The sequence below is a fragment of the Manis pentadactyla genome, chromosome 19 (genome assembly GCF_030020395.1).
Source record: "Manis pentadactyla isolate mManPen7 chromosome 19, mManPen7.hap1, whole genome shotgun sequence".
Lineage (NCBI taxonomy): Eukaryota > Metazoa > Chordata > Mammalia > Pholidota > Manidae > Manis > Manis pentadactyla.
Genome location: NC_080037.1, coordinates 16091273 through 16116374, shown reverse-complemented (window position 1 = coordinate 16116374; position 25102 = coordinate 16091273). Strand labels below are relative to the sequence as shown.

Below are 25102 nucleotides of genomic sequence, written 5' to 3'. Positions count from 1 at the left end.
ATAGATAAATGATTTTGATCCTCCTAAGCCTTGGTCTGCTGACCTACAAAATGGAAACAAACATAGCATCCGCCTCGTAAGGTCCTTGTGAGTCTTGAAGGAGATCTTCCAGCTCAGGCTCTTGGCTGCTGGTAGTTTTATTGGCGTCTTACCTGTGGAGAGGCTGACTTTTCAGGCAGTGGGTTGACCATGCATTTGCTTCACCTCATTCTCCCTTAAACTCAGGGGCCACGCACAGTCCGTTCACATCCCTAAGGTCTGGTCAGAAAGGGTCAGAAGGCAAAACTCCAATCTGTTGCGAAGTGATGGTTAAATGAAACTTGGAGGGTGACTGGTGGGGGGCTCAGAGAAGCTAGGGGAGCAGATAGGAGTTAGCTGCAGGCACTGCAGAGGTGGCCCCCCACACGGCAGGACCTGTGCAGGTGTCACTCATCGGACTGATGACTTAGTGATCTCACATATCCACCCTGAGAAGGGCTCAGGTTGGATGTATTGAAATTCGAATGAGCCCTTCCCAAGTTTGCGGTGGTGTGGTGAGTGGGAAGGACACCTGTTAGATGTCAAGATCTGGGCCTGATAATCAATCATTAGTACTTTTCTGGGTACAGGCTCTGAGTCCCAGTTTACTTACCTGCAAAGTGGGAGATCTACATCAAAAGTGATTTATTTGCAGGGGATTAGATAAGGTAATACAAGCACATCCTTGTTATTTTTAAATGACCTCTGGGGATGTGGAGATAGCATATTCTTTTTCAGTGACAATTACGAGTAAGTTCAAGTACAGTCAGGCCACCTTGCACTTATTTATCACTTTAACAAAGCGCTTTCACATACATCATGTCAGAGCCTGACTAGAGCCCTGAGAAGTGATCACTACTTCACAAGGCCCAAAGAGGCTGTGAGTTCTTCCCAGGCAACATAGCATCAGAGGCAAATAGGATTCTTATTAAGAAATGTTGTCCCTGGTGCAAACCTTCATCCCTTTAACAATGAGGTTTGGTAGTTTTTTACTGAAAGGTTTTAATGCAACCCCATGTTAAAACTAAGACTAAAGTGTCCTCACTTCGCTGCAACACACAGCATTGAATCGTGAGCTAGAAAATCACGCGCAAAACATGTCCTTGGGTTTGAGAAGGAACAGTAACACCAACCTCATGTCAGCTCCTTCAAGACTAAATTAGGCTTTTCATAAGCTCAGACCTCCCACCGCTGTCTGGCTCTTTCGCCATCTTTCCTCTTTGAGGAAAATTGAAGATTCAAATGGCCTGGAACCACACTTGCCTCGGGAGCCTCTGGGTGGGTCACAGGGTCAGGCAGGGCAGTCCCCTCCGGCTCTGTAATCTCTTCTTGAACTTGTCCTAAGATTCTGCTCTCAGGGAAGTTACTAGCCTCTTCTGTGGATGGCACTGACCCTTAGGAGGCTCCTCATTTACTTTGTGTGGGCTGTTCTGGAAGTTTACACTGCTGGTACTTGAAGTACTACTGCAGAATAAACCTTTAGCGGAAGGAGGGGCAGTCCTGGAGCTCTGGAAAGAGTGTGGGCTTGGGGGTCAGCCTGGTTGCAGTTTCCAGCCACTTCTCTGTCCTAGCTGTATGTCCAAGTGACTGGCCTATTCTGTCCATTTATACACTGGGAGTGGTGGGGAGGGAATTGTCGAGCGCACAGTAGGTATTATCAATAAGACGACATTTATATGAGATTGTCACCAGGGTTAAAAATGAGAGTAAGTCCCAGAAAGTAGTTTGTAAATTGTATGTGAATATGGGTGGTTTTAAGAGTACAGTCCCTGGAAGTCCCCTTTTACACCTGGTTTATAGATAAGTAACCCAGTGGGACAACAAACGCAGTGACTCCAAGACGTGTCCTACTGAGTCAGGCTCACTTGCGCACGCAGGCGCCTGATGGGAGCAGCTGTAAACTGAGGAGGAGACGCAGAGGCAAGGGCTGGGCTGGTCTGTCTGAGAATGGGAGGCAGGGGAAAGGACGGCTGCCGCTCACAGGGTTTCGGCTACTGCTGCAGTTCTGACTGTGTGACCGCCTCTCGGTGGCTGGTTAAGAGAGACTCCGAGAGTAGGTGTAGTTTCCCCCTTCTGCTCCCAGCAGTCTGTTAATTGTACAGTTGACCCTTGAACAACATGGGTATGAACTGCACGAGTCCACTTTCACACGGAGTTTTTTGAAGATCTGTGACAATTAGAAAAGATCTATTTTCTCCAGCTTACTTTATTGTAAGAATACAGTATGTAATGCATAGACCATACAAAATATGGGTTAATTGACTGCTTATGTTACCAGAGGACTTCCAGTCAACAGCAGGCTATTAGGAGTTAAGGTTTTGCAGAGACAAAAGTTATATTCAGATTTTTGACTGCGTGTGAAGGGGCGTCAGATCCTCTAACCCCCACGTTGTTCACAGGTCAACTGTATATGCTTCCATGTATTGAGGGCTCACTATGTTCATATTCCTTACCTCATTTAGCCCTTAATAGCAATTTTTAGAGATAGGAGTTAATATTCTCACCTTGTAAAGACACAGAAACGAGTCTGACTCCTTGCCCTTATGCTGCTCACATCTACCAGGTGGCAATCTAAAGAGGTAATTTATTTTTTACATAGTAAGATATGTTGAGGGGCAAAGAAGGGAGAAATTGATTCCACTCTGGAAGAGCTGGATATTCTCCTGAAAAGAGAGGTCAGTGGACCGTCAAGGATGAGTAGAATTTGCCAAATGTCCAGGACTAAAGAGGCCTGGGTGTGGTGGTGGGTCGGCACTTGGCAAGTTTGGAGATTGGAAGGAATATGATGCCCTCAGGATGTAGGCAGAGTCCACTGTGGAAGGGGTTGGAGGGGAGAAGAGAGAGCAGGCAGTGTGCCTGTGGAGTGGGAAGGGTTGGGTTGGGGTCACAGGGTAGCAAGACATGGCATGAAGTTCTGTCTTTGAGGTGCACCTAGAGCAGAGTTAGTGCTTTTAACCTTGAACCCCCGCAACCTCAAGGGCAGGCAGTGACTCTTCCAGCTTTACATGGAAGTCTAGTCCAAGCCCTCTGTTCTTTTAGACCTGATGGGAATGGAAGGCCAGGACAGTCGCTGATGCCCCACAGGGAGACTGCACCACCCCGTCCCCTGCACTTACTTCCGTATTGCATACTTTAAATCCCTCCACAGCCCACATGGCCACTGCCCAAGACCTGATCCCACTTGGTTTTCCACTTCCCTTTCTCACCCTAGACTTTTGAGAAAAGGCAGTCTGACTAGGGGCGGTGGGAGGGGACTGCCTCCGTGTTGACCGACTGCAAATGTGTGTTAGACTCAGAGGGCTTTAGGAGCCTGGGGTCCTTCTCTGAGCTATTTTAAGGTGTTGAATGTGCCATGGAGTTCGTGTTTTTGTCTGTGTTCTCCCACCTATTCGCCCTCGCCATTGGTGTTACTCTGTATAGAAATAAATGCAGCCTGGAAGGCTCACCAGGAGGAAAATCATGCGTCTGTGTCCCCTACGAGATTAGAAGCCATATCAGAGGACCCCAGGCACCCACAGAGCAATAAGCATGGGATTTGATGTGATTGCAGGGGAGCTCTAGAGAAGGCATGTTTTCCTCTTGGAGCCCCCTGGCTTCCTTCTTACAGTATAAAAGAATAATGTATGGTCAGTTGGTTTCACACAAAGGAGGCAAAGAGTTCATGTCAATTATATTTCAGTATTATGTATAAATTATATCTCAAAGAAAAACATCAGTCTAATGAGACCAATGTATTATGGTAAGAAATGGATGCCTTTAGTGACAGAACTCACATACCCTGATACCCTCAAAGTTACTCCACTGACTTTAGGGGATACTTGAGTACATGTAGGTAAGCCCCGTGTTGCCTTTGTGTACATTTTTCCATCTCTTTATCTTAGTTTGTTGCTTATTTTATTCTGGTTCTGTATGTGTGTATACACCCAAAGGGTGCCCTGGGAATTCTATTTGCTTTTACCCTAACACATTTACAAAGTGCACTGGCTTTATTCAAAAGGCTCTTCTTTAAAGAGGACTTAGTGAACGTTCTTTAAGAAATGGAGGAGAGCCATTGACTTGGGACTAAGTAAAGGCATGGATCCTGTCCCACCTACACAACAGCCTGTGAGAAAAGAGGGCAAAGGAAGCTTCAGAAACCACTTGAGTTTTGACCTCTGCCAGAAAGACTTCTGAAGGCTTCTGAAGAAAGTAGAGAGCACAGTAAGACAGAGCTAACACCTCCCTGAAGAGAAGAAACTCACTTTAAAAGAACTCTTCTATTCTCAAAAATTACAGTGCCTTCCATGTTTGCCTGGGTTTAAAATAAATCAGGACTAGTTGTGTTAGGCAGAAAGACAGAAATGAGCGGGATGAAAAGGAGAAAAGGCCCCCCCAAGGATGACTCAGGGAGTTGATCAAATAGAACCAGAAAGCCAGAAATGACTCAAAGAGTTAATCAGATGAAGCCACAGGGGCCAAGAGTGACTCAGGAAATGTCCAGGGTCCCCCAGATAAGAAACATCAGAGGCACAGGCCCAGCACAGCCCCTGTCCCCATTTCACCACTCAGAACAAGCCTAGAGAGCTGACAGCTGTCAATCAAGGGCCTCTGTGCCCTGCCAAAACCACATAAAAGAAGCCTCAGAATGAGCGTCCAGGCCTGCCTGTCTTATCTCAGGCAGGCCCGCTCTGTTCCTCTATACAGAGTGTACTAAACCTTACTTTGTTTGCTTGACTTTGGTCTCTCGTTTCACTACATCTGACTTCCCTGTGACACTGAGCCGAGTCCTTTCCTTCCTAACAGTTGGATTAGCTCTTTGGACTTCTGGCTGCTGTTACTTATTCAGTTTCCTCTCCCAGTACCCCTAAGTGCAGATCAAGGTCTGTGCACTTCATAACCACCGTACACCAAAATCCTGACATCGAAGCTGAACTGTAGGGCCTGCTCTCATATAATTAAATACACATAACATATCCTCAAACATTTTAAAGTCCTTAGCTATGGTCGAGCTCTGCCGTAAGGTTCTTACTTTAAAGAATGTTTTTTCCTCCCACAAATTGTGGTCCGACCTTGAGCAGAAAACTGCTTACCACCCAAAGGAACACAGTTTCTTAAAACCAGCATAAAGCCCGTGGCTCCATTCCAGAACACGTTCATGCCACGGTTCATCTGGATTCCTCTAATTCCTGTATGGTCCCATATCTTAATTGCCCATAGCTGTGTTGCCAGTACAAACAGGATGAGGGAAGCATACACACCTTTAATGAGCGCATCTACCAACCCCCCAAAAACACCATCCTTTGAAACTCGAATATTCTTTATAAGGTACCAAATGACCATCCCTTGAAATGCTAATAAGGATATCTGGTAACCAAAAATTCTTTCAAAGCAATTCTTACTCCCTACTGTCTTTATATTTGAGACTTAGGGTTAGCATTTGGCATAAAGAATAATTCAGACCTTCCATGCAGCTTTCCAAGGAAGCATATTTGGAAACTATCCCGTCGAGTGCTGACTAATAGAGAATGGGCATTGTGGCTGAAGTGGGTTCTGAAACCTTCCCCAGCTCTGTCCTGTTGGCCACTTACTTGGTGATTCGCCAAAGGACACAACCGACCCGCTGATCCACCTTAAAGAAAATGTGCCACTGGGGAAACAGAAACCTCATTATGTGATTGCGTAGCTGCAAAGGGCCCCTTCCCAGGGACTTGGCTGTCCCCACTGTGGTGCTCCCTGCTGTATGTACCGCACCTCAAAGGAAGAAGTTCGAGCATGGGTTCAGGCCTGTATTCACCTAAGCAAATCTTAGAAACTGTTCATGATCTGTGAATCTAAGGGATTGAATGAAAGAGATGCTAAGGCTGTTCTGTGCATTATCATTTAACCAATGAATGCGCAGGTTTACCAAATCAGTCTTCAAATCCATCTCAGCATATTTGAGATGAGGAATCAAATCAAATAAGTACACATTCTATAGGGATATACTGCAAAATTTGCATACACACACACACACACACACACACACACACACAAAACCTCAGTATATAAAACATAAGATAATGACATCTGTAAAATTCTTTGCACAAGAAAGACCTAAGATTTATAATTTATTATGCATTCAAAACACAGAAAATATGATATGAGGGCAAAGGTTAAAAAAAAGAGTAATAACACTGTTGGGATGCATTAATAGTTTAAGTTCCACAATAAAGGAGGTGATAGTTTATTCTGCCTTGAGAATTATGTTCCAGTTTAAACGTCCAATTTTAAGACTGGAGCAAAGAGGAAAACATCCACAAAGGTAGAAGACTTCCATGAAAAATAATTAAAGAAAATAGGAATGTTTGCTTAGTAAAGAAAAGAGATGGAGGTTGGGGAACATAAGAATTGGCTTCGAAATTTCTAAGCAGGGTCAAGTGGAAAGGGAATGAATCACCTTGTGTGGCCGAATGAGCCGCATTGGGTAGACCTTGTGGGCAAGCAGATCTCAGCCCAAGACAGGTAAGAACTCTTGTACACATGGAGCTGTCAGAGACTGTAGTAGGCCATCTATCTGAGTTTTGAGTTCTTTGTCACCAAAGGCGTTCTGGACAGTCTGTCTTGCCTTGTCTTGTCTAGAAAACTGCAGTAAGAGGAATTAAATACCAATGACTTCGAGAGAGCACCTAATAGGTGCCAGGTGGTTCCTTTGTGGGCTTGCATTTCTAAGTGCAGTGAAGAGTTTCAGAGACTCAACGTTGCCTGTGTTTGCTTTCCTTTCTTAAACTGAATAATCCAGACCATCTATTCCTCTTCATATTTATTCACTCCCAAGCCATGAATTTAATACATTAGTCATAATAGCCCATGCCACTTGGTTAAGTTGGTAAACAGCATGCAATCCTAACAGGGTGTGCCCTGCTGCTTATTAGCTTAGCTTTAGGGCAGAGCAGTGAAGCAGCACAGTGCCTCCAAACAATTAGGCAATTGCCTTACAAAGAAGTGCACCCACAAGCAAAAAGCTTACAGGAAACACAGAGAAAAACCCACAGTACTAGACACGCATTGACTACTATATGCATCACTGCTATGATTTTAGAAAGATCAGAGAAAACTTTTCAGGCTAGTAAGGAGGCACTATACCCATTAAACATGTCAAAAGTCCTTACCAGTCATTATAGAGCTGCAGGGGAAGTGCAGAAGTTTCTGGAAAGGGGAATGTTGACGTTTGTTCTGGAATAAGAATGCTCTCTTTGCAGGGATGAGCAAGAATGTTCAGGACTGTGCATTTCTCATCCTTACTTTGCCAGTGTTTGCTCTAATCCAGGAAAGATTTTTCTCCTCGGTTTTTCAATCTGTAAGAAGAGATTAAACATAAAATGTGCTTCTAACCCATTAGGAGATTAAGGACGAAATCCTGATTTCCAAGTTTAATTCATCAGTGGAGTCAATACATTTTCCCTCCTTTCTATTGACCTTGGTGGGAGCCGTCACTGAGTTCTAGAAAGGTTGTGTGGGTAATTGTGCCGCTGGGTCCCTGGCCTCTTTAAAGGTCATTAGTGGATCAAAACGATGCCTGTCTTGTCTCCTGGGTATCACAGAGAATAAAAGCAAGGATTGAAGGAAGTTAGAAAAAGAGAAGGACAAGAAAATGGAGCAAAGGAAGGAGAGAGGTTAAAATGGAAGAGAGAGAAAGACAAAAATAAAGCCAAAAACCAAGAGCGCTTTATGGCAGTGAAGAGTGTCTATAATTGGCTATTCCAACCACGAGGACTGCCTGCTAGTGTGAGGCCAGTTGGAAGAGGTATGTCACTTTCAGGGGCCATCTGCCTGCTGGTGTGGGTGCAGGCACCCTCTCCACACTCATTGTCCCTGACACTTCTTGATGTTAGCCACTGTCCTCTCATTTCTGAAACCAAAGATTTTACTGCCCAAACCCAGCACACCCTACAGAATAAGGTACAGAAGCTGCCTACGCAGTCCTGAGCATGACGAGAAATGTAGAGGAATTAAAATGAAATACGTGTCTCCAGGTAGGTGGGGTTTTATGAGTGTGATGGACGGACACTTTGGAGTAGAAACTAGAAACCCTGCGTCTGCCACAGCTCAAGAAGACTAACCGCCGTGGGCCGGCACCACTGTTATTTTACTTTCTTCACCCTGTCTAAGAATGGGCCCAAACACTCACACTGACAGTATGAGCGGTCTCAAATAACAGTTAGAGGAAGGCCAGGTCACACAAGCTGAGGCTGACACAATTAGACTCACAACTGCCAACAGCACGTCAGGTTTGACACTGTCCCCGTCTTGGAGACGTCCCCTTGAAATCACAGATGCTCTGGTGCTGTTATGTTGAATAGGAGGGAGGGCCGGAGACAAAATCAGAAACCACGGCTGATGCGCTGTTTATTTCTCAGTCATTCTGGGTTAAATTGCTATGACTTGAATGTCAGCAGCGTTTGGGATGTGGTCGTGAAATAAAATCCATATCCAGTGTGCCAAGACAAATTTTAGAAAACCCCAAAACACAATTGTCTTGGTTTCTTGCGGGCTGTGTCTGCGCATACACAAACAGAAGCTGGTTTAATGCCCTCCAACCATTCGGTGGGTTGCCTGTCTTGCTGCACTCGAGGGGATGTCTAGTGAACCTCAAACTATTTCCCTCAAAGCTGGGGATGTCAGGAATGAGGGGCCACCACACTCATTAAGCATGTCAGCAGTCCACGCCAATTACTGCAGAGCTTAGGAAAAATGCAGTCATTTCTGGAAGGGGAAATGAGGAGTTTGTTCTATGCATTCGAGATGCTTGGGGATAAGAGCCAGTGAATGCCACTAGGGCTGGGGACACTTGGCACATTTGTATGGGGGGCCAAATTTCCTGGGCAATACTGGTATTAACAAAGTGCCTCTTATGGAGGGACCTCCCCACCAAGCAAGACCCTGGATTTCCAAATCAGGGCCATTCTTTTAAGGAATACCAGTGACAGTACTGGTATTGCGCTACTGTTTCTTGAGATCATTGCAAGGCTAAGTTCATCTTTTCTGAGGATGAGGCATGACTGTGCGCCTGTTTTTGCATTTATGCTCCAACGCAGGCATTGATGTTTCTGCCTGGTGTTCACGCCTTGCATTCAGGGGGTTTCTTTGCACAGAAGGCAGGACATTGTCCTGAAAATCCAGAGCTTTTGATTGAAAAGCCAGTCATATCTTGACCTTGGCCAAGAGTTAATTCTTGCTCTCAATTTATCTGTGAAATGGGGATTAAAAACACCTCTGTAGCAGAAATGAAGTACATAAAGCTATTATAAAATGGGAGGGGGTCATGGAATAGAATTCTGAGGCTGCACGGAGACCAGGCCATTCCTTTTTTGGTGTGGATGGTGGGATGAACATGTTTTATTCATTGCTGGTTAGCTCATAATGCTCAGTAATGAGAAAGGAAGCCTGGCCAAAGTCACTGTGCTTGGACCAGCGTCTAGGGCATTCATTCCCAAATCTGGGTGTGAAACAGAATCACCTGGGATTCACCCATAGGTATGAGAAGGAGCCAGGTAATAATGCCCCCAGGGATTCCATTGTAGGGGGTAAGCGACAATTTTTAGAGGCTCTGTTAATGGAGAACATCAAAATAAAAATGCATAATGGTAAAGCTGCAGGTGAGCCAGCCAGCCACCAGATTCAGGGCACCCCACTGCCCTGAATTTAGAACAAGGCTCATCTCACAACTACACGAACTCCTCCAGCGAAGTGAGAGCTCCCAGCCTTGAAGGGTGGTGCATTCCTGTGTTTATTTAAACTCTTTTAGACTATTAGAAAATTCTTTATATTTTGGCCCAAAATATGACTCCTTGGCTCTATGGAAAGTAAGAACTTTCCATATGCAAGCCCCTAAAATATTTGGAATCTCTTAAGGGATTTGATGTGTCTAAATTGTGTCCACTTCAAGCTAAGTATTACGAGTTCCTCTCACTGGGGGGTTCTGCACCCACCTGTGAATGAGAATCATCCGAGGAGCTTGGAAAAGTCCACCGCAGTCCAACTGAACAGACTCTCAGGGGCTGAGGCATCAGTTTTTTCAAAGTTCTTCAGTTTGAAATGTGCAGTCAAGGTAGACAAGTAGTGCAAAACACAGAGGAATTTTGTTTTTCCATTATAAGAGCCTCAGAGCTCTTGTATGGCTGCAATTTCTTCTTTTCTCTGTCTTACTCTTTTTTCTATGTATAATACCTGACCAAAAGCTTAGACACTCTTTTGTCTTTTTTTTTTCATTCAAAAATATTTACTGAGCTATTACTATCTTCTACGTGAGTTCCTAGATGCTTCTGACGCTTCATGGAACCAAAGAGATCTCTCAATGGAGTTTACACTCTAGCAGCAGGAGACAGACAATAATCAACAACAGACTAATGAAATAGGTCAGTTTTATAGGATGTGAGATGTATGAATCTAACATAAGTTAAAAATTATTTTAAATCTAAGCATGATTTTTTTTCAAAGACTAAGAAAATCTATCATAGATGCTCCTTTTTCTTTGTTTCTTTGTAGATTTCTTTTCTTTTGTCCTTTATTTCAGTGGTTCTCAAATTTCTGGGTGCATAAAAATTGCCCAAGGAGTTTGATAAAATGCAGACCGCTCTGCCCTACCCCATGCCCATGCTCTGAGAACCCCTGCTGTACAGGATCCTTACAACCACTGCAGTCAACCCGAGCCAGGACTGCTTTGTAAGCCTCTTGTAACTTCTCCCCTAGAAGGGAGACTAGCTTCTATTTAAAGTTCAGGTAAAAGGAGAGGAAGGAAGGGGGGAAGGAGGGAGGGAAGAACGGAGGGGGCAGGGAGACAAACCAAATTTCTAGGCCACTATATCCCTTTCATACCTTTGCCTTTTGCCTGTCACTTAGAATTACTGACCTTCTGGTTTGTTTTGGAAGTGTCCCAAAGACACTGAGACCACTGCCAGTTTCCCTTGGGGGTTCTGGTTAGCGTTGGCTCCAGAAAGCCGCTGTGTTAGAAACTAACGTCTCTTTCTTCTTCCCTGGCTTCTGGCGATCTGCTTGTTATGTTAAGTAGCACTCATCTCACCAGCTAGGAGTCACCCAGTGCCTTGTAGCACAGTGGTTCTCAAACTTTTGATGGTGCCTCGTATATCCCTGGATACTTTGCATTTATCACAAGTTCCCTGGTGAGGCAGGTGCTCTGGGTCCAGGACCACACTTTGAGAACCACTGATTTAGCAAATAAAGCCAGTCCCCAGAGATCCTTGACACAAGATTCCAACATGGAACACATACTTCTTCTTTCTCCTGATTTTGTGTTGGAAACAGCCTAGTAGGGAATAAACAACACAGAGATGATTGGGACATCGTCTCCCGAATGGCTGAGCTCTGGACATTCTTGGGGCCCCAACTCTACATTCTCCTTCAGGGTTCATTACCTATTGGTGATGTTGTGAGACCTTTCTCCAGACTTAGTTTTTCACTAACTTTTTGTAAAAGGCGTCCTGTGGTAAGCATCTCAGGTGGAGGGGGAGTCACATGACGCAGAGATGTCTGGTGGGAGGTCTAGCTCTCTTGTCACCCTTTCTGATGGGCAGGGTTTTAGTGAAACAAGTGAAATATGAAAGGAGGGTGGAGAGGCATCTGTGGGAACTTTGGTAACTGTAATTCCTCTCTGCAGGGGGCAGGAATTAGAATGCGGTGCTGATAAACTGCTGCAGTGCCCACAGCTCTTCTGCTCCTTCTCCTCTTCTAATTAAGTTAGTTAGGGTGCAAAGTTTTCTCTCTCTGGGGACATTCAAAGAAGGCGCCAAGACCACCTGGCAGCTTTTTTGCAGGATAGGAAGGGGGACAGCGGAGACCTTTCTGAGGGGAAATTTATGCTAGAGCCTGTGCTCAGACTCTCCGTCTGCTTGTGTATGGAGTCCTGGCAACACCATTCAGTGCCGGTGAGGTAGGGTACTGTTTAACTATTTATACAGATGAAGAAACAGTCTCAGAAAAGCCAAATAATGTCCCTACTGCCACATAGCTAGGACTGGTTGATATGGGATTAGAATTCAGGTGCCCTTCCTGGTCCCTCCCTGCATAATGACCTTATAACTCTATGTGACTGGGGCAGGGCTGGTTATAAGATATGTGGGACCCTTTTACAAAATAGAAATGTGGAGGGCCATGTTTAAAAAGGCGGAAAAAGGTATTGTTGAGATCCACAAATATAAAACTTCTCCCCTTGTGCCATGGCCTCGTTCTCTCTCGACCTGTCACAGTACTTTTTTCTATGCCCTTTAATGTCATGTTCCCTGGGTACGCGGTTATTCCCAGAGTGGGGCAGACTCACAGATGCTTGGGCCCTGCCTGGCCACTTGGAGTGTGTTACCCACCAGCTGCTGGATTCCCACCACCAGCCAGCAGACTGATGCGATTTTGAGCCTGGCATCTCCTTTCTGTCGGACTACGATGCCAACCCACAAGATTGCAAACTCCGCGCTAGGATGTGCTTAGTAGCTGGGTCAAGCGTGAGCATGTTTCTGCTGAGCTGCCCTTTGAATGTGCTCAGGCACTGGCAGCCTCGGGTGTGAACAGCTTCCAACACACCTGCCCTCAGTTGTTTCAGGTGTGTATCCCTGACCCTGTCTCTCCCAGGTGAGGCTGGGGGCGTCAGAGGACTGAGAAGCAATCCTAGGGAAGCCAGCAGGTAGTCGGAGGGGCGACAGCACACGAGCTGAGGCTCCATGCCCCTTGCTCCAGTGTCTCACCAGACTTCACTTTCAAAGCCTAAAGTCACAGAAGACATGCAAGAATTTCGGATGGTGGCCATAGAACATTAAACTCAGATGTGAGGCTTTCTGAGCAAGGGGCCCAGTGTAACTGCACTGCCGTATGCCCACCAAGCCAGCCTGGGACTGTGGACAGCCAAAGAGCCACAAGTGAAGATTCCTGAGCCCCAGGTGCTAACACAGGGAGCAGGTAATATATAACAAGCTAATAAATTATTTGGAACAGAGAACAAGCCAAAATATAATGCCCACAAAAGCAGCTTGTGATTAAGTGCTGCAATTGGGCTTCCTGTACTATATCCCCCAGAGTTTGATTCTGCAGGGATGAGCGGCCAGGGTTAGGGTGCGGGGAGCACCCCTCATGTAAGGACATTCTGGAATCTCCCATGTGTGAGATTGTCCCTGAGAGGAGGGCTCGTGGGAGAGCGTGGCAGGGAGCAGAAGCAGCCTGGTGGTCTGAAATCCAAAGGGTTAAATGAACGTTGATTTGGTTGCACCACAAAATGTGGGTCAGAGGCTGTGAGGAAGCAGCAAGCCAGGATGTCAGTGTGGCTAAGCTGGAAAAGGTCAAACCCGGGTGCCTGACCACCTGGCGATGGAAGAGGAGCTGGGATTAGAACTAAAGAGGACTGCAGAGAAAACTCCCATTAGGAAGGGGGAAGTGAGTGCTGGGAGGAGGCTGAGGGAAGAGCTCCATCCCTGCAAAGGCCAAGTGGGTGGATCGGGGCTGCCCAGGCCTGTAAGTGCTGGAGGAGCCTGGGGAGAGAGCCTGCTGTGTCCCCGCTGGGGGCAGGGGGTCGCTTTCAGTTTTCCCTGCCCTGAGTATATGAAAGCTTTTATGAGGCAAGGACTGGGTGACGGACTAGGCCAGAGCAATTTGCTGTGATTTTTTTTCCCCTAAATGCAGAAACATTTGGCAAGTTGCTTAAGTTCCTCAGCCAGGCAGGACACCGGTGACCCATAGCAGATGACAGCAGGGGACAGCTGAGACCCACCCTTAGAAGCAGCGTTCAGTTCTTTGGTCGACAGTGTCTATGGAGCAAGTTCCCGCTCTTCTGTGCAAGCATTTGTGGGGAAGGCTGCGTTCTCCTGGACTGGTCACTTCTCTGTTGTTGCGAAACCAAAGCAGAGGCACTGGTGGGGGCTTAACAGTCATTTCGCCTCGCGCATTGAAACAAGAAGCAAAAATGCGGATTTGCATCATCAGGCGGCTAAAGTATAAACAGCCAAAATGGTTATAATAGCCAGAGGGGAGGAGGGCTGTCTGCCAGCATAGAGCGAGCAGAGGAGATCAACTGCGCTTTAACGATCCTGCTACTCCTGTAAATGTTTGCAAACACCCCTTCAAAGCTCGAAAGCCTAGGACAGGATCATTGGATGATTTGCTTAGAAGAAGAAGAAACAAAATTGACCTCATGGTCTGTAGCAGCCATAAAAAGAAAGAGTGACTTTGGGCAGAAGACCAGAAAGGGAAAGAAATTGTTCAAAGTTGAGTAAACACAAACGAGAATAAAAATAAATCTCAAGAGCACTTATTTACAAACTTGATGGAAGGATAAGATTGGGTCGGGTGGGTGTGAAAGATGGGTGTTTGTGGAAGCAGAGGAGGCCGTGGGGGTTCAACTGAATGAGCAGGGGAGAAGCGATGGGGACGTTTTCTCTTCCTAATGATGGGAAGCACGCTGAATTAGCTTTGCTCTTTCAGGATGCTCTACTAAAGCGTGCTGAAGCTTCTGCTGTCTAATGGGGAGGCTGTGAAAACATGAATGCTGCCACTAGGCCTGTAGAAGGTTCTGGGTAAACCAGAGCATGTAAGAAGCCAGAGAGCCTGGCTTCTGCCCTGCCCTGGCTTCTCCACCTGGGCACTTGGCGTGTTTTCAGCAGAGCTGGTCAAACTGGTACAAACCTGTCCCGTCACCTGGGGTGGGCACGTTTCAGAGACAAAGATCTTTTTTTTTTTTTCTCAGAAGCTACCCTTTCAAACTGCTATGCTAGGGGGCTCCAAAAACCTTTCCCTTGTATGAATGTTTGATCGCCTAAAAACTGTCCACCAACTATTTCACAGTGGCGATGCAGTGAACCATCACCATGTCTGCACGAATACGTTTCTTTTCTCCAAAACCTGGATGCTTTGGATTTTTGAGGTTTTTTTTTTTTTTGGTTGTTTGTTTGTTTCTGAGACTTTTGGCTCACAAGCTGCAAAGCTTCAATTCACACAGTCATTTATGAAATAGTCACCGGGCAGAGTATGGCCTGGAATTCACCACTCCCCCTTGAGCTGTTTTCTGAGAGTCAGTGGACGTGGGGAAAGGGAAAAGTCCCTCTGAGCAAAGAAGTGCTGAGCTCTGAAGGTGAGCAAGTGGTGGTGTGTTCCCAGCACTTTCTTCAGTGTAATCGTCAGGGCATGCATTTCCCCAGAGATCACAGAAGGTATTTATTTCTATTTTAAGATTGGCAAGGTGGCTCATTTACTTAATAAGAAGTTTGTCTTGCCAATAGATCCCTGAGTCTTTCAAGACTCCCATTGATGACCAACTATGCAAACAGTGGGTATTTGGTGAATTCCATGTGTGCAGAGCCCTATCCTACGTATGTGGGGAGAAAGAAAGATCTGGAAAGCATGGCCTCTGCCCTCAAGATTCTTAAAATTTTGGGGGAAAGCAAAATAAACACACATGATGCAGGAGTAATAAAAACATTTGTCAAAACTGTGAACAACTGAGAACGATTATGTTGTAATGAAGCTGCCTAATAGAGGAGAAGGTAGAAAATACTGGAGCTGCCAGAGTTGCATGGAACATTCTGGGAGTAATGAAAGAAGGTTTGCAGATTTTGGAAGAGGATTGTAGAAACATCTGTAACAAATGACCATCCCAGTGTAAGTGCTCAATCAGTGGGTGTTGTATATGAAGCATGGGGATAAAATTAGGACCTGCTTTAGCAACCTGAGTTTAAAATCTTGTAACGTCTTCATCTCCGTATTGTACATGGCTCAGAACTGAAAGAATTTAGGCTGATTCTTTCTCTTCATTAGCCAAGATTCCCTCCCATCAATGGACATTATCCTGAACAGAGAATTTTAAGACTGGACCTGGTATAGCCAGTATATGGCTATAGCTTGTTTATTTTTTAATTCTAGCTTCTTTACCTTAACTAACAAGAGGGTGTGTTTGATCAGATGTGTGTGAAAAAACAAAATATTGAAGCCAAAAAGAGATGCAATACGTGAACCTGGATAGAGTAGAGTATTCAGATGCCAAAATTTCAAGGAAAAAAATGTAGTCAAACTGCTTGCCATTAGGAGCTATTTCCTTGGCACATCTGATTAAAGTGTACGCGAGCCCAACAGCTCTCTCTGAGCATCAGCTGTCAGGGAACTTGTTCCAATTCATAACCATTGAGGATTTGCCATCACTCTGTCAACTTTCAAAGGATAGGGTTAACTGCATGCCCTCAAAGAGGGTTGGAAGTGGTTTGTTAATCTCTATTCATCTGCTGCTCCTGTAACCAAATGCACGTTTATTTATTTTTTTTCTGGTTAAATTGCTAATGGTATTAAATTGACCCATTGGAAACCAAATCATTCTGTAGACATTTCCCTTATGGGTTCTGGAGGCTGTCTCATGCTGCGCGGGCTCTTTTGGGAGAGCGATGGATTTGATCATTTTCAATGATTGCCCTAACTTTTTACAGATGCCATCCCACCCACTTTCTACAGACCGTACTTCAGAATCGTCCGATTTGACGTCTCGGCGATGGAGAAGAATGCATCCAATTTGGTGAAAGCGGAGTTCAGAGTCTTCCGTTTACAGAACCCCAAAGCCAGAGTACCTGAACAGCGGATCGAACTGTATCAGGTGACTTTAGGTCGTTTTAATGGACAGTCAGTTTGAAGTATTAGGGGAAAGACTTCATACTGTGTTAGATTTTCTGTGCTGATAGACACCGTGTCTACGCACAGTGACGACGTAGACCCTTATTTGGTATAAGGGTGAGCGCCTCCCTCATCAGGCAGGAAGGAAGAACTGCTAGAACGAAGTGGCTGAGGCTCTTGAGCACACTTCTTCAGTGGCCTGAGGGCTTCAGTCTGGAAGTCCACCTCCTCATCTGGAAAGTCAGATAATGTAGGCCTGATTCCACCCTAGGGAGAGAAGTCAGCTGACCTTCCTGTTTTCATCCTATGACCATCCCTTCCTCCTTTTCTCTCCTCTTTCCTTTCCTGTTGTCTTCGCTCTCTGTCTTGGTCACTCTGTTTTCTTCCACTCTTTACTACCTCCTTTCTCTTCACGAACCTCATCCTGTCCCCTTTTCCTCTCTGAATCTACCCACCCTGCCCAACTCCCACCCCCATCCACACACACATCCTCTTGCCACCTGGTCCTCCCATATTTCAGGCATCTCTCCCTTTTCCCTGAGTACTGTTGCTGGGCAGCTGTGTCAAAAATGGTGATGGTGATGAGGTGCCAAGTTACTGGGATTTCAGAGATGTTCTTAGCTTGCTACTTAAGTGGACTACAGGCTAGTAGTTATCAGCATTACCAAGGAGCTAGAGGAAAATGTGGAATCGCAGCCCCCACCGGAGTCTTACTGAATCAGAATGGGGCAGAATGTAGATCAGAATCTACATTTCTAACAAGATCGTCAGGTGAGCCTTATGTACATTAAAGCATTGCTCTCAGAGCCCCGAGTCTGCTGAGGGAGGCAGACCTGTAAGCAGGTATGTAAATGCGTTGTAGTGTCACGTGAGCAGTGTATGCAGAAGGCACAGTTGGAAAGATTTCACCAGGGAGCTGAGCAGGTCCTCGAGAAGTATCTTGTGAAAACAGGAGGAAGGACGTTCATTCTTGGCAGAAGGAGGAGCCTGTGCAAAAAAATGGTCTTAAAGGGACGTTTTAGGCACCAAATAGGTGGTGCTCAGTGTCTGGAGCAGAGGAGAGATTAAGTGAGAAGGTTGTCCTCCAGGGAAAGTGTGTGAAGAGTCAGCATATATGACAAAATGACTCAAAAGTGACTTTACTTGAGGAAAAGAAAAGTCTTGACCTCCATTTGCTGAAAACTTAGCTATCATGGATTCTAAACTTTTGGAAATGTTGATAATTTAGATAAGAATTTTCTTTGTATTTCTTATGAAAAAGGGGCAATACCATACAAATAAATGTTGTATATGAGATCTCAGAGAATAAGTTTAAAGTTTTTAAATGTTTTCAAGTATGGGTTTACATGTATTTTCATGAAAAATAATTCTTACTTATTAAAATGAATCTTCAAGGACCTCTCCTTGGAGTCTTTCGAATCTCGGTGCATGTTCTGAGGGCACCGCAAGGGTTGCACGCTGGGGTCAGGCCGCCGCTGTTTCTGGTCACCCTGCAGTGTCGGCTTGCTGTGTACCAGAGCCTCTGCTAAGTGTGGTCTCTGTTAATACTCACAGCTATACTGCGGAGTTTGCATGATGAAGTGTCCTTTATTTCCCCAGATTTATTGAGATGTAATTGACATATAACATATTAGTTTAAGGTGTACAACATAGGATTTTATATATGTCTGTTTGTGAAATGATCACCACAATGAGTTTAGTTAACGTCTATCACCTCATAGTTACACGTGCTCTTTTCTTGTGGCGAGACCTTCTGAGATTTACTCTCTTTACAACTTTCAAATGCACAATACTGTTGTGAAGTGTAGTCACCATGCCGAATATTAATATCCTCAGGACTTATTTGTGACTGGAAGGTTATACCTTTTAACTACCTCCACCTATGTTAGGTATTCTCTCTATGACTGTACTCTTTCTCCATTTTGCAGAGAAAGACTCTGAGTCACAGAAACATTAAGTCACTTGGCCAGGGTCCCACAGCTAGGAAGTGACAGGGTGGGAGACCAACCCAGTATCCAGGTGTGACTCCTACCTAGCCTTCCACTCCTCACCACATGCAGTGCTCTTTGCAGCCAGTCTTTCCCTTCTCCTGTGCCTCAGTGTCAGCCAGAATGGGAGGAGAAGAAGAAGAGAAACTGGGTTGGCTGGAGAAATGGAGGGAAAACCAAGACAGAGTTCTATGAAATAGAAGCTTAGATCAAAGGTAGCCGGGTGTATTGCAAAGTGACTGGAAAAAATAAACACAAAAACATGATCCCATGCTCTTCTTTCTTTGTTTTCAAATCGATCTTACCAGTGTGTCTGCGTGGATGACGGCACCATGGATTGTTCTCCCTGGCCCTGTTTCAATTACATGACTCCAGCACCTTAGGTTTTATTGTCTGTAACATAAACTGCTAAATCACTGTTATCCTTTGGCCCCTGAACTTGCGCTCTCGAGAGTGGCCTCTGATGGCAGGATTGTGGACTATTTACCTTATTCCAGAGCCCCCAGGACGGGATGCGTCCCTTGAGACTGGTAATGTAGGGAACCTTCATGAGTTCTTAGCAGATGTGTACCTTCCCAGAGGTCACTGCACCACTGGCTGCCCCCTGACGTGCACAACAGGACCTGAGATTAGAGCCCTCCCCAGTGGGAAAAGATACAACCTAAGGTGAAGGCTTTTTGGAAGGAGAGGGTGAATGTAGGTTTGTTTACTATCACTGAACATGGGAATCTGGAAAAAGGTGATTTTAGAGGGAAAAATAAGGAAGAATGACAACACCTCATCTATCTGGAGCTCAGCTATGTGGCAATCTAACCTGAAACAGCCACGGTCAAGACAGTAAATCAAAGACCCCTGAAAAGAAGACACAAAGCACACACACACACACACACACACAGGTGACTTATCAGAAGGACAGCCTTTGGCCCTTTATGCCCTTCTAACTAGGATGATTATCTCTAGGAGCACAAGCAAACACAAGCACTGAATTAGAAGGGGAGGGCTGGAGGAAAATACTCTGACAGGAGAAGATCACCCTTTAGACTTGAGATTTTTGTCCGTGCGCCACAGTGGGGCTTGCCCAGAAAACCAAATTTCAGAATGCAACGCCCGTGGTGGACAGTTCTCCTAAATGTTACCCTGTTTATAGTTAACCAACTCTTTATCTTTGTGGCAGTTTTGGCTTGTTATTCTCCAGTTTTCCACTTGCTTTCAGCAGTCTTCTTGCGGGGCTTAGCAGCCCTTAGTAATAAACTCTCCCTTCCAGCCCCTCTACGGAAATTGGTGGTTATGATAAAAGCCTTGACTTGGGGAAGTGAAGATATGTTATATTCAGGAACCTGACCACATGCAATAACATCTTAGAGAGTTTTATATCCAAAATTGCTGGAGAAAAAAAAATAAAAGGCTGATGCTTAAATGGGCAGATCTAGCTCTCTGGAGAGCTCAACTACTCAGAAGAGCAAAGCCTCGAAAGTTTCTGGAGACCCTGTGATTACTGTATGACTTGGCATGCATTTGACACTCTCCTCCCTAAGGGAAGAAAGGCAGGAACACTACGAATAGGTTCTCAGGGTGGTTCGATGGTATGCGGCTGACTTACTAGGATTCCTCAGGACACTGGTTTTTAAGCAGGGGAGCGTGTGTGTGTGTGTGTGTGTGTGTGCATGCAAGCTCACATGTGGGCACAGGCACTGCCCTCCCCTTGGGGAACTTCTACAAAGACTGCCCATGGTCCCTTCCTTGGAGATTCTGATTGTCCTTGGAGAGGAAAAGAGTTTTCTGTGAACAAATGTGACTTGAAAGAGCTCCTCTCATGATTCAGACGTGACCATTCTCCATTCTCCATTGGAAAGCACAGATTTAAAGCATATTGCAAGCCTTTTTGGGTCATTCTGTTCTGAAAAAATGTATATACATACTCTTTCTAGAGTCAGGACGCCAGGCTGGGAGGACTTACACTAGCATTTCTGTGAGTGAGTTCAGAGTTCATCTTGTCCAGGGCTGTGTATCTGTGGACGCTCCCTGCCTGGGAGAGAAGTAGAACACCCAAGCTTCTATGAAAGTCACATTTTGTTTCGCAAGGAAACTTGGAGCTCTCACTACTCTCCCCTCTCGGCAGAATAGTCTCTTAGAACTTGGATGAATGGTGGTAAAATAAAACCTTACTGCCCCCCTGCTATCTCTGACTTCCATTGTGTTAACAGATTCTAAATAGCATATACCAGTGTGGTCATGGGATCGCTTTAAATGTACATCAGTATTGGAGGGGATATGATAGGGACAAAGCCCCTGATATATGAAGGGATAGAGGAGAAAAAAAATAAACTTCAGTAATAAACTCTCCCTTGCAGCCCTTCTATGGAAATTGATGGTTATGAGAAAAGCCTTGACTTGGGGAGGTGAGGATACATTATATTCTCCAATATGGAACTTTTTCCAAACAGGAATGACTCTTACTGTGTTTTTAAAGCTTTATGCCAATGGTAGCCTTTATTGGACTATGCTCAGATAGGGCTGTGGTGCTCTGGGAATGCCTTTGAACCTACAAAATTCAGTGTAGCTCTCAGCCAATTTAGAAACTTGAATACGTCTTTGATTAAGTGGCTCCCATATTTATGATTAAAAGAATGCTCAGAGTTATGAGGGAGAAAATAGGGAAGGGGAATCTTAAAACTGATTATCATCAACATGAACAAGGGCACCCATCATCTTGGAGTGGAGTAAACCCCTAGTTTTCCAAATGAAGAAATGAGGACCCAAGAAATTAACTACTGATGGAAGGGTACTCGTGACCTCACGGCTCCACAGACCCACCAAAGAACACTTACATTTAGATGTACTGACCTCGGAGGACTTTGGGGGGCTCAGCTACTTCTAGCTGCCTTTCACCAACTCACACCCTTTTCACACCCATTGCTCATTTCAAACTTTACCACTTCTAGGATATTAAGATTTGTAACTTTGTGATTATTTCAATGCCCTATTCAGTGAATAACAAACTACTCGAAAATTTCATGGCCTCAAATAACAACCATTTTATTACATCTCATGATTTTGGGGGAGTCAGAAACTTGGGCTGGGCTGTTCTTCTGCTCCTTGTGGCTTTAACTGGAGTCACTTGGTGGTATTCAGGTGGCAGCTGTGATGGTCTGGAAGGTCTGTGATGAGTCTGCTCATATGCTTGGAGCGAGGATGGGGTGACTGGAAGGCTGGGCTCAGCTGAGACCCTCTTCCTCTCTGGGTAGTCTCAGGGTATCTCCACTTGGTCTTCCAGAAAGGGTGGCAGGCTTTTTACCGGAGGCTCAGGTGGCAAAGAGGCCAAGGCAGAATCTGCCAGGACCTCACTTCCTCCTTATTCTATTGATCAAATGAGCTACAGGTCAGCCCAGATTCAAAGGGAAAGGAAATAGACTCCATCTCTGCACGGGAGGAGTGGCAAAGAACTTAGAGCCCTGTCTCGTCAGCCACCCTGACCCACTGCTTCGTGGAGGCGTCAGCAGACTCTGAGCCATGCCCTCCCGCTGAGTCAGCATCGGACAGGCGCCAGCCATCTAGAGCTGCAGCTATTGGGCTTCTGCCTTCTGGTTGCTCAGTGTCTCAGGGAGGCCATGTAAGGTGTGTCTCAATCTGCATAGTCTTTCCACTAATGGAAATACTCTTAGAGCAAAATCCAGAGAATCCAGACAAATGCCTTAGAATTCATTCTTTCCAGAAAGGGGGTTGTGAGGATTTGGGAGCAGCCTGACATCTTGGGTGGGCTCCCTGGTGGGCAAGCACTTAATTCCAAGGGACTGAGCTATCTGCCTGAATCAAGAGATTCCTTTGAGCCCTGCAATATTTATAGTGGACATATCTGAATAAATCAGATGAGATAGGAGCAGGATTGGTTCATTAAAATGCACAGTAGTTTCTTTCCATTATGTTTCTTTCATTAGGTTATGAAACAACTACTTTCATTGTGTTTCGGTGTGTGCATTCACATCCTGGGATGTGATGATGACTACATCTGTGTCTTCTGTTCACTGTGAAGAAGCATAGGCTTTGTGATCTAAGTTGGCCTCATAATTCCTGATGCACGTGGTATTTATTGTGAGGGTCAAATAAAGCAATGTTCATAACTGCCATCTGGAGAGTGGCCACTCAGCCTATGTTAGTTGCCTTCCTTCTATGTCATCACTTAGATTTTGACTCCTAAGTCTTTGATTTCTCCAAGGGGAAGAGCCCTCTACTGAACTATCTATCCAAGTCAGTTGTCATATATTATTTTTAAGATTAACTCATTACTTTCAGGCCACTAATAACATCATGCAAATTAACTCCCTGAGAGACAATGTGATGTGCCAGGTTCATACATCATAAGACATCAGGAGGAAAATGTCTCCTCCTTGTGCAAGGCTGGTGTGAGGCCACAAATATTAGTACTAGGTAGGTTGGTAGAATACAATCTGCTGATGGTCCCTGTGTGCTGAGATGAGTGTGCTGAGATGCAGTGAGCTTGGTGGATTTCAAAAGAAACTTAGATTTCCCAGCTGGGTCTGAAGGAGAAGCAATGGTGCCATTCATTTTTGCAGAGCAGCAGAGTGGCCAGCACCAGCAGAAGTCACCTTTGCCTTGACAGGGCAACTTCTCTCTCTACAGAATAGTGTCTCAGAACTTGGACGAAGGAGAGTCAAATAAAATCTGTCCTGCTTTCTCTGACCTCTTTCCTAAGTCTTGGATTTTAATGTCTAGTTGAGTTTGCCTTTGCACAGTAATCTTTTAATCAAACATGATTCAATCTCATTTTTTAGAGATCGCTTGCAAGGATATACAACACAGTTGGCTAAATCCTAAGTCATTTATATCTGCTATTTTTGACTTCAAGCTGTATTGTAATTGAATGAGTTTTTAGAGTTGAGGATGCAAGGATGAATTGACTTTTATGGGGAAAAATAAACAAACAAGTATTTTAGTAGGAGTGAATTACCAGCCACTTTTAATGGACACACACGTGTGTGTGTGTGTGTGTGTGTGTGTGTGTGTGTGTGTGTATATATATATATAATTTCTGCAAAGGTTGTAAACTGTGTACACCTTTGAGACTTTAACAGTGAAAATTCAAGTTCGATGGCCTAGGCCTGCTTTTTAAGGGCCTCTAATGCTGCATAATGAATGGGAAGGTTCCTACTGTTGTGCAGGGCATAGCACTAAGACTTTTCCTAACTTTAAACACATGCATGTGCATGGTGCGCGCACACACACACGCACACACAGCTTTCATTTCTCCTATTGCCCAAGGGTGTGTAAAATAAAAAGAGGTCAGCCAAAAAAACTGACTGTCTGTTAAACTAGAATTGCAAAAAGTGCTACTGAAAAGAGTCAGTTATACTGTGCTCCAGTTGTACAGAATTTTACGGCATACAATTCCTTTACTACTGATCGGAACTCTGGCGCCACGTTGGAGGCACACACAGTATAGTAACCCACTTTTTCAAAAAAGCCAAGAAGTATAATAAACACTTTGTTTGCACAAGGCTATTAATAGATAAGGTTTTTCTCAAACTGATTGAATGACATACTGGCTCATAAAGAAATCGGCTTATTATCATTTGCATGAGGTTATGACGTCAGCAGTCTTGTGAGTAGGCAGGACTCCAAAAGTACTTTGAACGATAGTCCTTCCCCACTGTATTCAAAGAAATGTCCCTGCAACAGAAATAATGATTCTTTGTTCTTTTTGCATAATGTCACTCTATAACGCTATCCATCATTATCACTGGCAAATGGTGTTTGCTGTGTGCTAGGCACTATTTTATAAAGTGCTTTACATAGTTTGAGTCATTTAATCTTTATAATAGCCCTCTGAGGTAGGTACTATGATTATCTTCATCTTACAGATGAGGAAACTGAGGCACAGAGAAGTTAAGGATCTTGCTCAGGCCATGCAGGTAGAACAAAGGAGGGTCAGGATTTGAATTCAGCGAGTCTAGCTGCAGAAGCCAGGCTCTTGACCACCTTACCATACTAGGAGGAGAAGCAGTAGGCCTCGGAGTTGGGCCAGTATGGATTCAACATGTGACTTTGGTCCTGTGGGGAGTCTGAGGAAGTCCCAGCGCTGAGACAGTTTCCATATCAGTCAAATGTGGATAAAAGCACCTACTTGGCCAGGATTTTGTAAGGCATAGAGAGGATGCATGGAAATACCTAGCACAAAATCAGCCTATGCAGTGCTTACTATTATAATTGTTACAGTTTCACACTGAGTTTGAACTTTTATAAGAAATAGTCCCTTGAATTCATGATCTGCTCACAATCTCTTAAAAATGAAAACCCTCCCTAGCCCTTATTGCTGGGTTCTCAGTGGCTGTCCCAGAGGTTTGCTTCAGGGCCTCCTTAAATAATGTTTTTGACTCATTCAGCCTGGTGCTGTCATTCGGTTGCTGATGGGCAGCTCTGCAGTAGGAAAGAAGAGAAACTTCCCAGCCAGCTGGCCCTGGGTTCCCCTTCTCCCT

The 25102-nt window shown here is 44.9% G+C and overlaps 1 protein-coding gene across 3 annotated transcripts in view; it reads left to right on the top strand.

Annotated features, from left to right (window-relative positions):
• TGFB2 (transforming growth factor beta 2) overlaps positions 1–25102 on the top strand; it is a 75096-nt gene that overhangs the window by 31768 nt on the left and 18226 nt on the right. For all 3 annotated transcript variants that reach the window (XR_005033867.2, XM_036931895.2, XM_036931904.2), the window contains one exon: positions 16443–16606. Coding sequence is in view for 2 of the 3 variants with exons in the window: in XM_036931895.2 (XP_036787790.2) it covers positions 16443–16606 (164 nt within the window). In the remaining variant the exon portion in view is untranslated. The remainder of the gene's footprint in view (positions 1–16442; positions 16607–25102) is intronic.